At 44.3% G+C, this 12,013-nt stretch overlaps 1 protein-coding gene across 2 annotated transcripts in view; it reads right to left on the bottom strand.

Annotated features, from left to right (window-relative positions):
- Positions 1 to 12,013, bottom strand: part of LOC309557334 (syntaxin-binding protein 4-like) — a 143,349-nt gene that overhangs the window by 82,828 nt on the left and 48,508 nt on the right. The window contains exon 1 of one of the 2 annotated variants that reach the window (XM_082260009.1): positions 1,635 to 1,751. The exons of the other annotated variant lie outside the window; for it this stretch is intronic. Within the exon in view, the coding sequence (XP_082116135.1) occupies positions 1,635 to 1,681 (47 nt within the window). The 5' untranslated portion in view covers positions 1,682 to 1,751. Of the gene's footprint in view, positions 1 to 1,634; positions 1,752 to 12,013 lie in introns of those variants that run through there. 2 annotated transcript variants of the gene reach the window in all.

Here is a 12,013-nt window from a genome sequence, read left to right on the forward strand (position 1 = left end):
CGCTTATAGGGATTTTTTTTTTTACCAAAACTATGTAGCAGAATACATATTGGTCTAAACTGACAAAGAAATTAGAATTTTTGCTTTTTTTTTTTATATTGGATATGTTTTATAGCAGAAAGTAAAAAAATATAATTTTTTTTTTAAATGTTGGTCTTTTTTTTGTTTTAGTGCAAAAATAAAAAAAATGCAGAGGTGATCAAATACCACCAAAAGAAAGCTCAATTTGTGCGAAAAAAAAAGGACATCAATGTTATTTGGGTACAGCGTCGCACGACCGCGCAGTTGTCAGTTAAATTGCATAAATGGCCTGGTCATGAAGGGGGATAAATATTGTAAAAGAAAAAAAGGAAAAAGATGGGGCTTTTGGAAGGCCGGTAGGAAAGGGGAGGATCCCACTGTGCCTGTCTGACAGGAGAGCCGCCTGCTTTGTTTACATAGGCAGGCGGCTCTCCTGTCAGTTTCCCCCAAAGATCGCGGGAGGCCGGTGGCGATCTAGCCCGCACCTTTTACTGCGTCTAATCACAGGGACCGCCTGCACATAATCATGCAGATCTACGTAAATATGCGCAGCCAGGCCGCCCTGATGCAGGATATCTGCGTGGGGCGGTCGGCAAGTGGTGTTGCCCTTCCACAGGTGTCAAATTGGCGGCCCTCCAGCTGTTGCGGAACTACAAGTCCCATGAGGCATTGCAAGGCTGACAGATACAAGCATGACTCCCACAGGCCGAGGCATGATGGAACTTGTAGTTCCGCAACAGCTGCCAGTTTGACCCCCTGACCCATCAGCATGTCTTTGGAGGAAACCATCCCAGCAGAGAGAACATGCAAGCTCCATGCAGCTAATGTCCCAACTGGGATTTGAACTAGAGACCCCAGTGCTGCAAGGTAGAAGTGCTAACCTCTATGCTATCATTTTCTAATGACACAAAGGGATGCATGATGGAACTTGTATTTCTGCAACAGCTGGAGGGCCACCAGTTTGACCCCCTTTGAATCAGCATGTCTTTGGAGGAAACCCATCCAAGCACAGAGAGAACATGCAAACTCCATGCAGCTAATGTCCTAACTGGGATTTGAACTAGAGACCCCAGTGCTGTAAGGTAGAAGTGCTAACCTCTATGCTATCTTTTTCTGATGACACAAAGGGATGCAATAGGGTTGATATTCCTGTAGAGATCTGTAACACAAATCTGATTTGGCATTGCTGGAAGATCGGTCAAAGAAGTAAATTGGACATTTCTAAATACAAATGAATGCACTTATATTAGAGGAATCCTGGGATAGAGTACAATATTGGGAGTACAGGGTAGAATTCCTGAACGCTCTTTATGCAATCCCCTATGTATCAATAGGAATGATTAGGACGGGCTGAGCTATTTTAATAAAAACCTTCTGAAGGTCAATCCCGGAATTAATGTATGGGGAATAGGAAATAAATTTGGGATACAATGCAGACGGTAATCTGTGTATGACACGGGCATGGATTAGCAGATATGAATGCGGAGATGTAACCTCTGCCTGGATACAGAAAATCCCAAACATCTGCCAAACTCTCACTGATATACCTAGGAGTTCAACGGCGCCATAGAACGCACAATTATCCCCTCCCCCCCCAACCACCGCCACCTTACCTGGTGATCATCATTGCCCCTTTACAGAAGACGGACACAGACGGCATCCTTCTAGAGGCAGAGATGGAGTGAGGGACATAGGCACGGTGGCCAAGTGTGGGGAACGTATCGAGGGAACGGGCTACGGAGGAGGGAGGGAGGGGGCAATGGCATCATGTGACAGTTCAGAAAATGATCTGCCTTGTCATGGAGATAGGGAACTGTCACTCACTAGTTGTAAATGGGTCACCGGAGACCTGGGGCAAATGCTGGATCCTAGCGGGGGGTAGTTCCATCCTCGTCTTACATTGTAACAGTCAGATGTGTACGGATAGTCCAAAAAAATTCCTATAGAGAACTTATACATTATAATGCCAAAAGTATTGGGACGCCTGCCTTTACACACACATGAACTTTATTGGCATCCCAGTCCTATGCTGGCCATACACTATACGAAATATCGGCTGATATTTGGTCATTTGGACAGTTCTTTGATTTTTTGGCTAGTTAATGGGCACAAATCGGTATTCGGTTGTGACGTTTTTTTGAGCCGAAAAACGGAGGACATGTTTGGAAATTTTCTGCCGAACGAACGATAAATTGAAAAGTTAATATGTTTCTTGTCCAAATGGTTTGCACTCAGTATATGTGAAAAAACAAACAAAAAACGGATTCATTTATGTCCATTGAACGATTTATCGGTCATTATATGATGGCACGATCGTCTGCTCTCACGGCCGAGTGTACGTTTTTCGAAAATGAGTTTGAACGATTTTTCGTATAGTGTATGGCCAGCATTAGTCCGTAGGGTTCAATATGGAGTAAGCCCACCCTTTGCAGCTATAACAGCTTCAACTCTTCTGGGAAGACTGCCTACAAGGTTTAGGAGTGTGTCTATGGGAATGTTTGAGCATTCTTCCAGAAGCGCATTTGTGAGGTCAGGCACTGATGTTGGAGAGAAGGCCTGGCTCGCAATCTCCACTCTTCATCCAAAAGGTGTTCTATCGGGTTGAGGTCAGGACTCTGTGCAGGCCAGTCAAGTTCCTCCACCCCAAACCTGCTCATCCATGTCTTTATGGATCTGTATACCTTCAAAGCGCATTTGTGAGGACAGACAATAATGTTGGATGAGAAGCCCTGGCTCGCAAAGTAAATGCCTCTAGACTGAGACCCTCTAGATACTAATCCATAGAGCTAGATCCTATAAAAAATGTGTATACAGGTGCATCTCATAAAATTAAAATATAATCAAAAAGTTAATTTATTTCAGGAATTCAATTCAAAAAGTGAAACTCATATTATACTGTATATAGATGTGTAACACAGAGTGATATATTTCAAGCATTTCTTTCTTTTAACCGGTTGCCGACCACCGCACGACTATATACTGCAGCGGTCAGCCCCGGCCAGGCAGAGTGACGTAGGGGTACGTCACTCGCCTGTTACTGACTTGTGAGCCAATAGCGGGTGCGCGTCCGCCCTGGCTCGTTCACTGACAAGTTAGTGCGTGTGACCGGCGGACCCGATCGTCCGCCGCTCACTCACGATCGCTCCGGTGAAGGGAGAAAGTCAGGCGGCTAATGTAAACAAGTCGCCTGTCATTCTCCCTGGTGTAAAAATGGAGATCAGACGGTTCTACTATGTAGAACCATTGATCTCTGTTTTTACACCTCAAGCCATGTCCCTTCACAGTAGAAAGCACGCCCCTGGGACACACTTAACCCCTCCCTCTCCAATACAGTTAACCCCTTCCCTGCCAGTGTCATTTTTGCAGTAACAGTGCATATGTATAGCATTGATTACTGCAGTAATGTCACTGGTAACCCCAAAAGTGTCAAAAATGTCAGTCAAGGGTCCGATCTGTCCGCCGCAATGTCGCAGTACTGCAAAAAAAAAACGCAGATCGCCGCCATTACGCGTTAAAAAAAACAACAAAAATGACAAAAATCTTTCCCTTTGTTAGTAAACGCGATAACTTTTGCGCAAACCAATCAAAATACGCTTTTTGCAATTTTTTTTTACCAAACATAGGTAGCATAAAACAAATTGGCCGAAAATGTTAAAAATTTTGATTTTTGAATTTTTTTGGGGGGAATTTCATATAAAAAATGTGAAAAATATTGTTATTTTTGCAAAATTGACGCTCTTTTTTTGTTTATAGAGCATGATCAAAAAATCGCACAGGTGATCAAATACCACCAAAAGAAAGCTCTGTTTGTGGGAAAAAAAGGACGTCAAATTCGTTTAGGTACAGCGTCGCACGACCGCGCAATTGTCCGTTAAAGTCACGCAGTAAAAAAATCGCAAAAAAACCCTGGTCAGGAAGGGGGTAAAATCTTCCGGGGCTTAAGTGGTTAATTTTGATGAGAAAAAAATGCATTTTTAATACAGAAATGTTGGCTTACTGAAAAGTATGTCCATGTACAGTATAGAATGCACTCAATACTTGATCGGGGCTCCTTTTGCATGAATTACGGCATAAATGTGGCGTGGCATGGAGGCGATCAGCCTGTGGCACTGCTGAGGTGGTATGGAAGCCCAGGCTGCTTTGATAGCAGCTTTCAGCTCATCTGAGTTGTTGGGTCTGGTGTCTCATCTTCCTCCTGACAATACCCCACAGAATCTCTCAATCTCTATGGGGTTTAGGTCAGACGAGTTTTCTGGCCAATCAAGCACAGTGATACCATGATCATTAACCACTTGCCAACCAGCTGCCGCAGTTATACTGCAGCAGGTCGGCTCTGTTACGCAAAATGACGTACCTGTACGTTGCTTCATGTAGCAGATAGTGGGGGAACATGCTCCGATTGGCTAGAGGGGGCACCCACGATCACTCCCCATGGAGACAGAACGGCAGTCTGCCTATGTAAACCCGGCAGACCACTGTTCTGTCATTGATGAACACAGGGATCCTGTGTTCCTCCTATTTATTTGTGTTCATGCAGTGATTACATCCCCCACACAGTTAGAAAGCATCCCCTAGGCACACATTTAACCCTTTGATCGCCCCTGGTGTTAACCCCTTCCCTGCCATGCAATTAGTCACAGTGACAGTGCATATTTTTAGCACTGTTTACTGTAGTATTCTCAGTGGTCCCCCCCAAAAGTGTCAAAAATGTCAGTTAAGAGTCCGATTTGTCGGCCGCAATTTCGCAGTCCCGCTAAAAATCGCTGATCGCTGCCATTACTAGTAAAAAATAAATAAATAAAAATGACATAAATCTATCCCCTAGTTTGTAGAGGCGATAACTTTTGAGCAAACCAATCAATATACACTGATTGGGATTTTTTTTACCAAAAATATGTAGCAGAATACAAATTGGCCTAAATTGATGAGAAAATTAGATTTTTACATTTTTTTTTTTTTATTGGGAATGTTATATAGCAGAATGTGAAAAATATATATTTTTTTTTTTCAGAATTGTCGCTGTTTTTTTGTTTATAGCGCAAAAAATTAAAAAAACGCAGAGGTGATCAAATACCACCAAAAGAAAACTTTATTTGTGAGGAAAAAAGGACATCAATTTTATTTGGGTACAGCGTCGCACAAACTCACAATTGTCAGTTAAAGTAACGCAGTGCCGTATCACATAAAATGGCCTGGTCATTAGGGTGTAAAACCAGGGCTCAAGTCCTGCTGGAACGCATGCGAACAGCGTTCCTGTACTCTTTCTACAGCAGGATCACCGTTCCCGTTAGCAGCTATTCCCCCGACACGATCCCAGCGCCATCTCCTGCTCTGGGAGGGCGGGTCGGTAAGCCCAGATTGCGGTTCCTGACCCGCCATCCCCGAGTACAATGTGAGGCAAGGAGAAGCACTAGAGGAAGCAGAGCCAATGCTTCCTGTATAGCGCCGGCTCCTGTCACAGGCAGAGTGATACCAAATGCACTCCGCCTCCGCCTGTGACAGGAGAAAAACAGGAATCATCGGCACTGCAGATGAGAGACGGAGGTAGAGAGAGAGGAGGGAAGGAGAGGTAGAAGGAGAGATTGAAGGAGAGAGATGAGAAAGAGAGAGAGAGAGAGGAAGGAAAGAGAGGTAGGAAGAGAGAAACAGAGATGAGAAAGGTGTATTTATTTATATATAGAGAGAGAGAAAGATGGAAATAGAGCGATATAAAGATACAGATGGAAAGAGAGAGAGGGATGGGTGAGAAAAGAACGAGAAGAAAGAAAGAATAGAGAGGGGCGAGAATTAGAGGAGAAATAGAGAGGGAAATATGCAACTTAAAGTATACATAACCCACCATAGTATCCACCAGCAGTACTCACAAGCATTACCCGCCAGCAGTATCAGCCAGCAGTACCCGTCAGCAGTACCAGCCAGCAGTAGCCACCACCAGTACCGCCAGCAGTATCAGCCAGCAGTACTAGTCAGCAGTAGCAACCACCAGTACCAGCCAGCAGTACCCACTAGCAGTACCCGCCAGCAGTACCAGTCAGCAGTACCCACCAGCAGTACCCAGCCAACAGTACCCAGCCAGCAGTACCCACCAGCATTTCCCGCCAGCAGTATCCGCCAGCAGTACCCGCCAGCAGTATCCACCAGCAGTACCCACCAGCAGTATCCACCAGCAGTACCCGCCAGCAGTACCCACCAGCAGTATTCACCAGCAGTACCCACCAGCAGTATCCACCAGCAGTATCCGCCAGTAGTACCAGCCAGCAGTACCAGCCCTGGAGGACAGCCAGTTAGCAGCCACCAGCCATACCCGCCTGGGGGACAGCAGCAGCCAGCGATCCATCCCCTTGTGTCTGGGCAGATCAGATTAGAGGGCCCATAGATTAGCGCCGGCTGTGTCCATGTTTGCATATGCTGACATATTTTTTATGGATAGTGTAGGACCCACTGATAATGGGGTACTTTGACGTAGTGGTGGGCTTGAGCACTATATGGCCATATGGTGGGACCAAATCCCCATTTTTATTCATGGATTGTCTTCAGATTTGGTAGTAATTTCTTTTGCATGTGTGCGCTATTTTTTTAATATGTATGTCTCTTGGTTCACAGCTGCACCAGCTTTAGAAATACATGGATATGCTCCCCCCAAATTTTTCGCTTGTTTATTATGTATTCGGTCTGACCAGACTATCGAGGTTGAGCACCCCACCCCCCACACACACCTGTGCTCTATCAGTGTCCACTGTCAGGTAGATATAGGAGGAGTCCCCCACAGTGCATTTGCACATCCTTCCCAGCAAGGAGTATTATCTCCAAGGGTTGGAGAGGCTGGATTCATCTCTTTTTCATGGATAGTGTAGGACCCACTGATAATGGGGTACTTTGACGTAGTGGTGGGCTTGAGCACTATATGGCCATATGGTGGGACCAAATCCCCATTTTTATTCATGGATTGTCTTCAGATTTGGTAGTAATTTCTTTTGCATGTGTGCACTATTTTTTTAATATGTATGTCTCTTGGTTCACAGCTGCACCAGCTTTAGAAATACATGGGTATGCTCCCCCAAATTTTTTGCTTGTTTAATATGCTGACATTGCCCAAATCACCTCAAAAGGTATATAAACACGAACACACACTTTTTTTAATTTTTGAGGTGGGGGTTGGTAATCTTGGGTGAGTTCCCACATTTTTTTCCCCAGGACTTGACCCCTGGGTAAAACCTTCTGGTCCTTAAGTGGTTAAACCAGGTATTGGTAGTTTTGGCAGTGTGGGTGGGTGCCAGGTCCTGCTGGAGAATTAAATCAGCATCTCCATAAAGCTGGTCAGCAGAGGGAAGCATGAAGTGCTCTAGAATTTCCTGGTAGAGGGCTGCGCTGACTTTGGACTTGATAAAACACAGTGGACCAACACCAGCAGATGACATGGCTCCCCAAATCATCACTGACTGTGGAAACTTCACACTGGACCTCATGCAGCTTGGATTCTGTGCCTCTCCACTCTTCCTCCAGACTCTGGGACCTTGATTTCCAAATGAACATTTTTCCAACATTTTCCACAGTCAGTGATGATTTGGGGAGCTGTGTCATCTGCTGGTGTTGGTCCACTGTGTTTTATCAAATCCAAAGTCAGTGCCTATTGTCAAGAGGAAGATAAGACACACCAGACCCAACAATGCAGAGGAGCTGAAGGCCACTTTTAAAGCAACCTGGGCTTCCATAACACCTCACACCTCAACAATACCACAGGCTGATCACCTCCATGCCACGCCACATTTATGCAGTAATTCATGAAAAGGAGCCCCAACCAAGTATTGAGTGCATTCTATACTGTACATGGACATACTTTTTGGTAAGCCAACATTTCTGTATTAAAAAGCCCTTCTTTTTTTTTTTGGTCTTATGTAATATTCTAGTTTTCTGAGATACTGAATTTTGGGTTTTCACTAGCTGTAAGCCATAATATTCACAATTAAAAGAACGAAATGCTTGAAATATATCACTCTGTGTGTAACGCATTCATATAAAATATATGAGTTTCACTTTTTTATTTGAATTACTGAAATAAATTAACTTTTTGATGATCTTCTAATTTTATGAGATGCACCTGTATAGTCAATGGTATAAAAGTAATCAAACAAAGCTGAGAATAAATATTTTCAGTTTTGTTTGTATAGCTGCAAAGGGTGGGCCAACTCAATATTGAACCCTACGAACTAAGACTGGGATGCCATTAAAGTTCATGTGTGTGTAAAGGCTGGTGTCTCAATACTTTTGACAATATACTGTAGATAATCAGGGGAGTTGCTGGAGTCCTTGACCCCCAGGCAAGACTGAAATATTCAAACCCAAATGAACATTAGGTTTAAATGAGCTGAATACATTCCAGGTGCTTGAAAAGAAAATGTATACAAAGTCAGTTGCTTTAGCTATTCAATCAGCCATGGCCTGAGTAGAAAAGGCAGTCAACAGCCAGAAGATGCAGAGTAGGACCCATGTGCTCTGCCGGGAAGCAGTGGTCTCTCTTCAGAGGTCTGGCACTGCCCTTGCTGTGTCAGAGCTACAGCTCTCTCCAATTAACAAGGAATATAAGTAGTTTTACTAATAGCATGTTACACCTCTTTAGATAGAACACTGCTTCCGCACAGAGAGCAAGGGTCTTTCTCTGCAGCATACTGGCAGAGGACAGGTAGGAGGCTATCTACGATAAAAGCACATATGGCAAACACTGAATTAGCTTCCCTGTCTGTCCAAGCATCTAACACACATAGTTTAAATAACCTTTTCATGCTATCAGCTCAAAAATGCAAGTCAAACAAGAAAGGCAGAGTTCAGGGATCAGTAGTATGTCACACAGAGGTCAAGAGTAAGTAACGCAGAGTAGTGCAAGGATCAGTAGATTATAAAGCAGAGTTCAGAGGTCAGTGGTATGTAACGTGGAATGCAGGGGTGAGTAGTAAGTAAGGCAGAGGTCAGGGGTCAGTAGTAGGTAAGGCAGAGGTCAGGGGTTAGTAGTAGGTAATGGTGAGGTCAGAGGTTAGTAGTAGGTAATGTAGAGTTCAAGGGTTAGTAGTAGGTAAGGCAGAGTTCAGGGGTTAGTAGTAGGAAATGTAGAGTTCAGGGGTTAGTAGTAGGTAAGGCAGAGGTCAGGGGTTAGTAGTAGATAATGCAGAGTTCAGGGGTTAGTAGTAGGTAATGTAGAGTTCAGGGGTTAGTAGTAGGTAAGGCAGAGGTCAGGGGTTAGTAGTAGATAATGCAGAGTTCGGGGGTTAGTAGTAGGTAAGGCAGAGTTCAGGGGTTAGTAGTAGGTAAGGCAGAGGTCAGGGGTTAGTAGTAGATAATGCAGAGTTCGGGGGTTAGTAGTAGGTAAGGCAGAGTTCAGGGGATAGTAGTAGGTAAGGCAGAGTTCAGGCGTTAGAAGTAGGTAGGGCAGAGTTCAGGGGTTAGTAGTAGGTAATGTAGAGTTGAGGGGTTAGTAGTAGGTAATGTAGAGTTCAGGGGTTAGTAGTAGGTAAGGCAGAGTTCAGGGGTTAGAAGTAGGTAGGGCAGAGTTCAGGGGTTAGTAGTAGGTAATGTAGAGTTGAGGGGTTAGTAGTAGGTAATGTAGAGTTCAGGGGTTAGTAGTAGGTAAGGCAGAGTTCAGGGGTTAGTAGTAGGTAAGGCAGAGTTTAGGGGTTAGTAGTAGGTAAGGCAGAGTTTAGGGGTTAGTAGTAGGTAATGTAGAGTTCAGGGGTTAGTAGTAGGTAATGTGGAGTTCAGGTGTTGGTAGTGGGTAATGTAGAGTTCAGGGGTTAGTAGTAGGTAATGTAGAGTTCAAGGGTTAGTAGTAAGTAATGCAAAGGTCAGGGGTTAGTAGTAGGTATTGTGGAGTTCAGGGGTTAGTAGTAGGTAATGTAGAGTTCAGGGGTTAGTAGTAGATAATGCAGAGTTCGGGGATTAGTAGTAGGTAAGGCAGAGTTCAGGGGTTAGTAGTAGGTAATGTAGAATTCAGGGGTTAGTAGTAGATAATGCAGAGTTCAGGGGTTAGTAGTAGGTAATGTAGAGTTCAGGGGTTAGTAGTAGGTAAGGCAGAGGTCAGGGGTTAGTAGTAGATAATGCAGAGTTCGGGGGTTAGTAGTAGGTAAGGCAGAGTTCAGGGGTTAGTAGTAGGTAAGGCAGAGGTCAGGGGTTAGTAGTAGATAATGCAGAGTTCGGGGGTTAGTAGTAGGTAAGGCAGAGTTCAGGGGATAGTAGTAGGTAAGGCAGAGTTCAGGCGTTAGAAGTAGGTAGGGCAGAGTTCAGGGGTTAGTAGTAGGTAATGTAGAGTTGAGGGGTTAGTAGTAGGTAATGTAGAGTTCAGGGGTTAGTAGTAGGTAAGGCAGAGTTCAGGGGTTAGAAGTAGGTAGGGCAGAGTTCAGGGGTTAGTAGTAGGTAATGTAGAGTTGAGGGGTTAGTAGTAGGTAATGTAGAGTTCAGGGGTTAGTAGTAGGTAAGGCAGAGTTCAGGGGTTAGTAGTAGGTAAGGCAGAGTTTAGGGGTTAGTAGTAGGTAAGGCAGAGTTTAGGGGTTAGTAGTAGGTAATGTAGAGTTCAGGGGTTAGTAGTAGGTAATGTGGAGTTCAGGGGTTAGTAGTAGGTAATGTAGAGTTCAAGGGTTAGTAGTAAGTAATGCAAAGGTCAGGGGTTAGTAGTAGGTATTGTGGAGTTCAGGGGTTAGTAGTAGGTAATGTAGAGTTCAGGGGTTAGTAGTAGATAATGCAGAGTTCGGGGATTAGTAGTAGGTAAGGCAGAGTTCAGGGGTTAGTAGTAGGTAATGTAGAGTTCAGGGGTTAGTAGTAGATAATGCAGAGTTCAGGGGTTAGTAGTAGGTAATGTAGAGTTCAGGGGTTAGTAGTAGGTAATGTAGAGTTCAGGGGTTAGCAGTAGGTAAGGCAGAGTTCAGGGGTTAGTAGTAGGTAAGGCAGAGTTCAGGGGTTAGTAGTAGGTAATGTAGAGTTCAGGGGTTAGTAGTAGGTAAGGCAGAGGTCAGGGGTTAGTAGTAGGAAATGTAGAGTTCAGGGGTTAGTAGTAGGTAAGGCAGAGGTCAGGGGTTAGTAGTAGATAATGCAGAGTTCAGGGGTTAGTAGTAGGTAATGTAGAGTTCAGGGGTTAGTAGTAGGTAAGGCAGAGTTTAGGGGTTAGTAGTAGGTAAGGCAGAGTTTAGGGGTTAGTAGTAGGTAAGGCAGAGTTTAGGGGTTAGTAGTAGGTAATGTAGAGTTCAGGGGTTAGTAGTAGGTAATGTGGAGTTCAGGTGTTGGTAGTGGGTAATGTAGAGTTCAGGGGTTAATAGTAGGTAATGTAGAGTTCAAGGGTTAGTAGTAAGTAATGCAAAGGTCAGGGGTTAGTAGTAGGTATTGTGGAGTTCAGGGGTTAGTAGTAGGTAAGGCAGAGTTTAGGGATTAGTAGTAGGTAAGGCAGAGTTCAGGGGTTAGTAGTAGATAATGCAGAGTTCGGGGATTAGTAGTAGGTAAGGCAGAGTTCAGGGATTAGTAGTAGGTAAGGCAGAGTTCAGGGGTTAGTAGTAGGTAAGGCAGAGTTTAGGGGTTAGTAGTAGGTAAGGCAGAGTTTAGGGGTTAGTAGTAGGTAATGTAGAGTTCAGGGGTTAGTAGTAGGTAATGTGGAGTTCAGGGGTTAGTAGTAGGTAATGTAGAGTTCAAGGGTTAGTAGTAAGTAATGCAAAGGTCAGGGGTTAGTAGTAGGTATTGTGGAGTTCAGGGGTTAGTAGTAGGTAATGTAGAGTTCAGGGGTTAGTAGTAGATAATGCAGAGTTCGGGGATTAGTAGTAGGTAAGGCAGAGTTCAGGGGTTAGTAGTAGGTAATGTAGAGTTCAGGGGTTAGTAGTAGATAATGCAGAGTTCAGGGGTTAGTAGTAGGTAATGTAGAGTTCAGGGGTTAGTAGTAGGTAATGTAGAGTTCAGGGGTTAGCAGTAGGTAAGGCAGAGTTCAGGGGTTAGTAGTAGGTAAGGCAGAGTTCAGGGGTTAGTA

Source organism: Pelophylax lessonae (assembly GCF_965119305.1).
Source record: "Pelophylax lessonae genome assembly, chromosome: 6".
NCBI classification, from domain to species: Eukaryota; Metazoa; Chordata; class Amphibia; order Anura; family Ranidae; genus Pelophylax; species Pelophylax lessonae.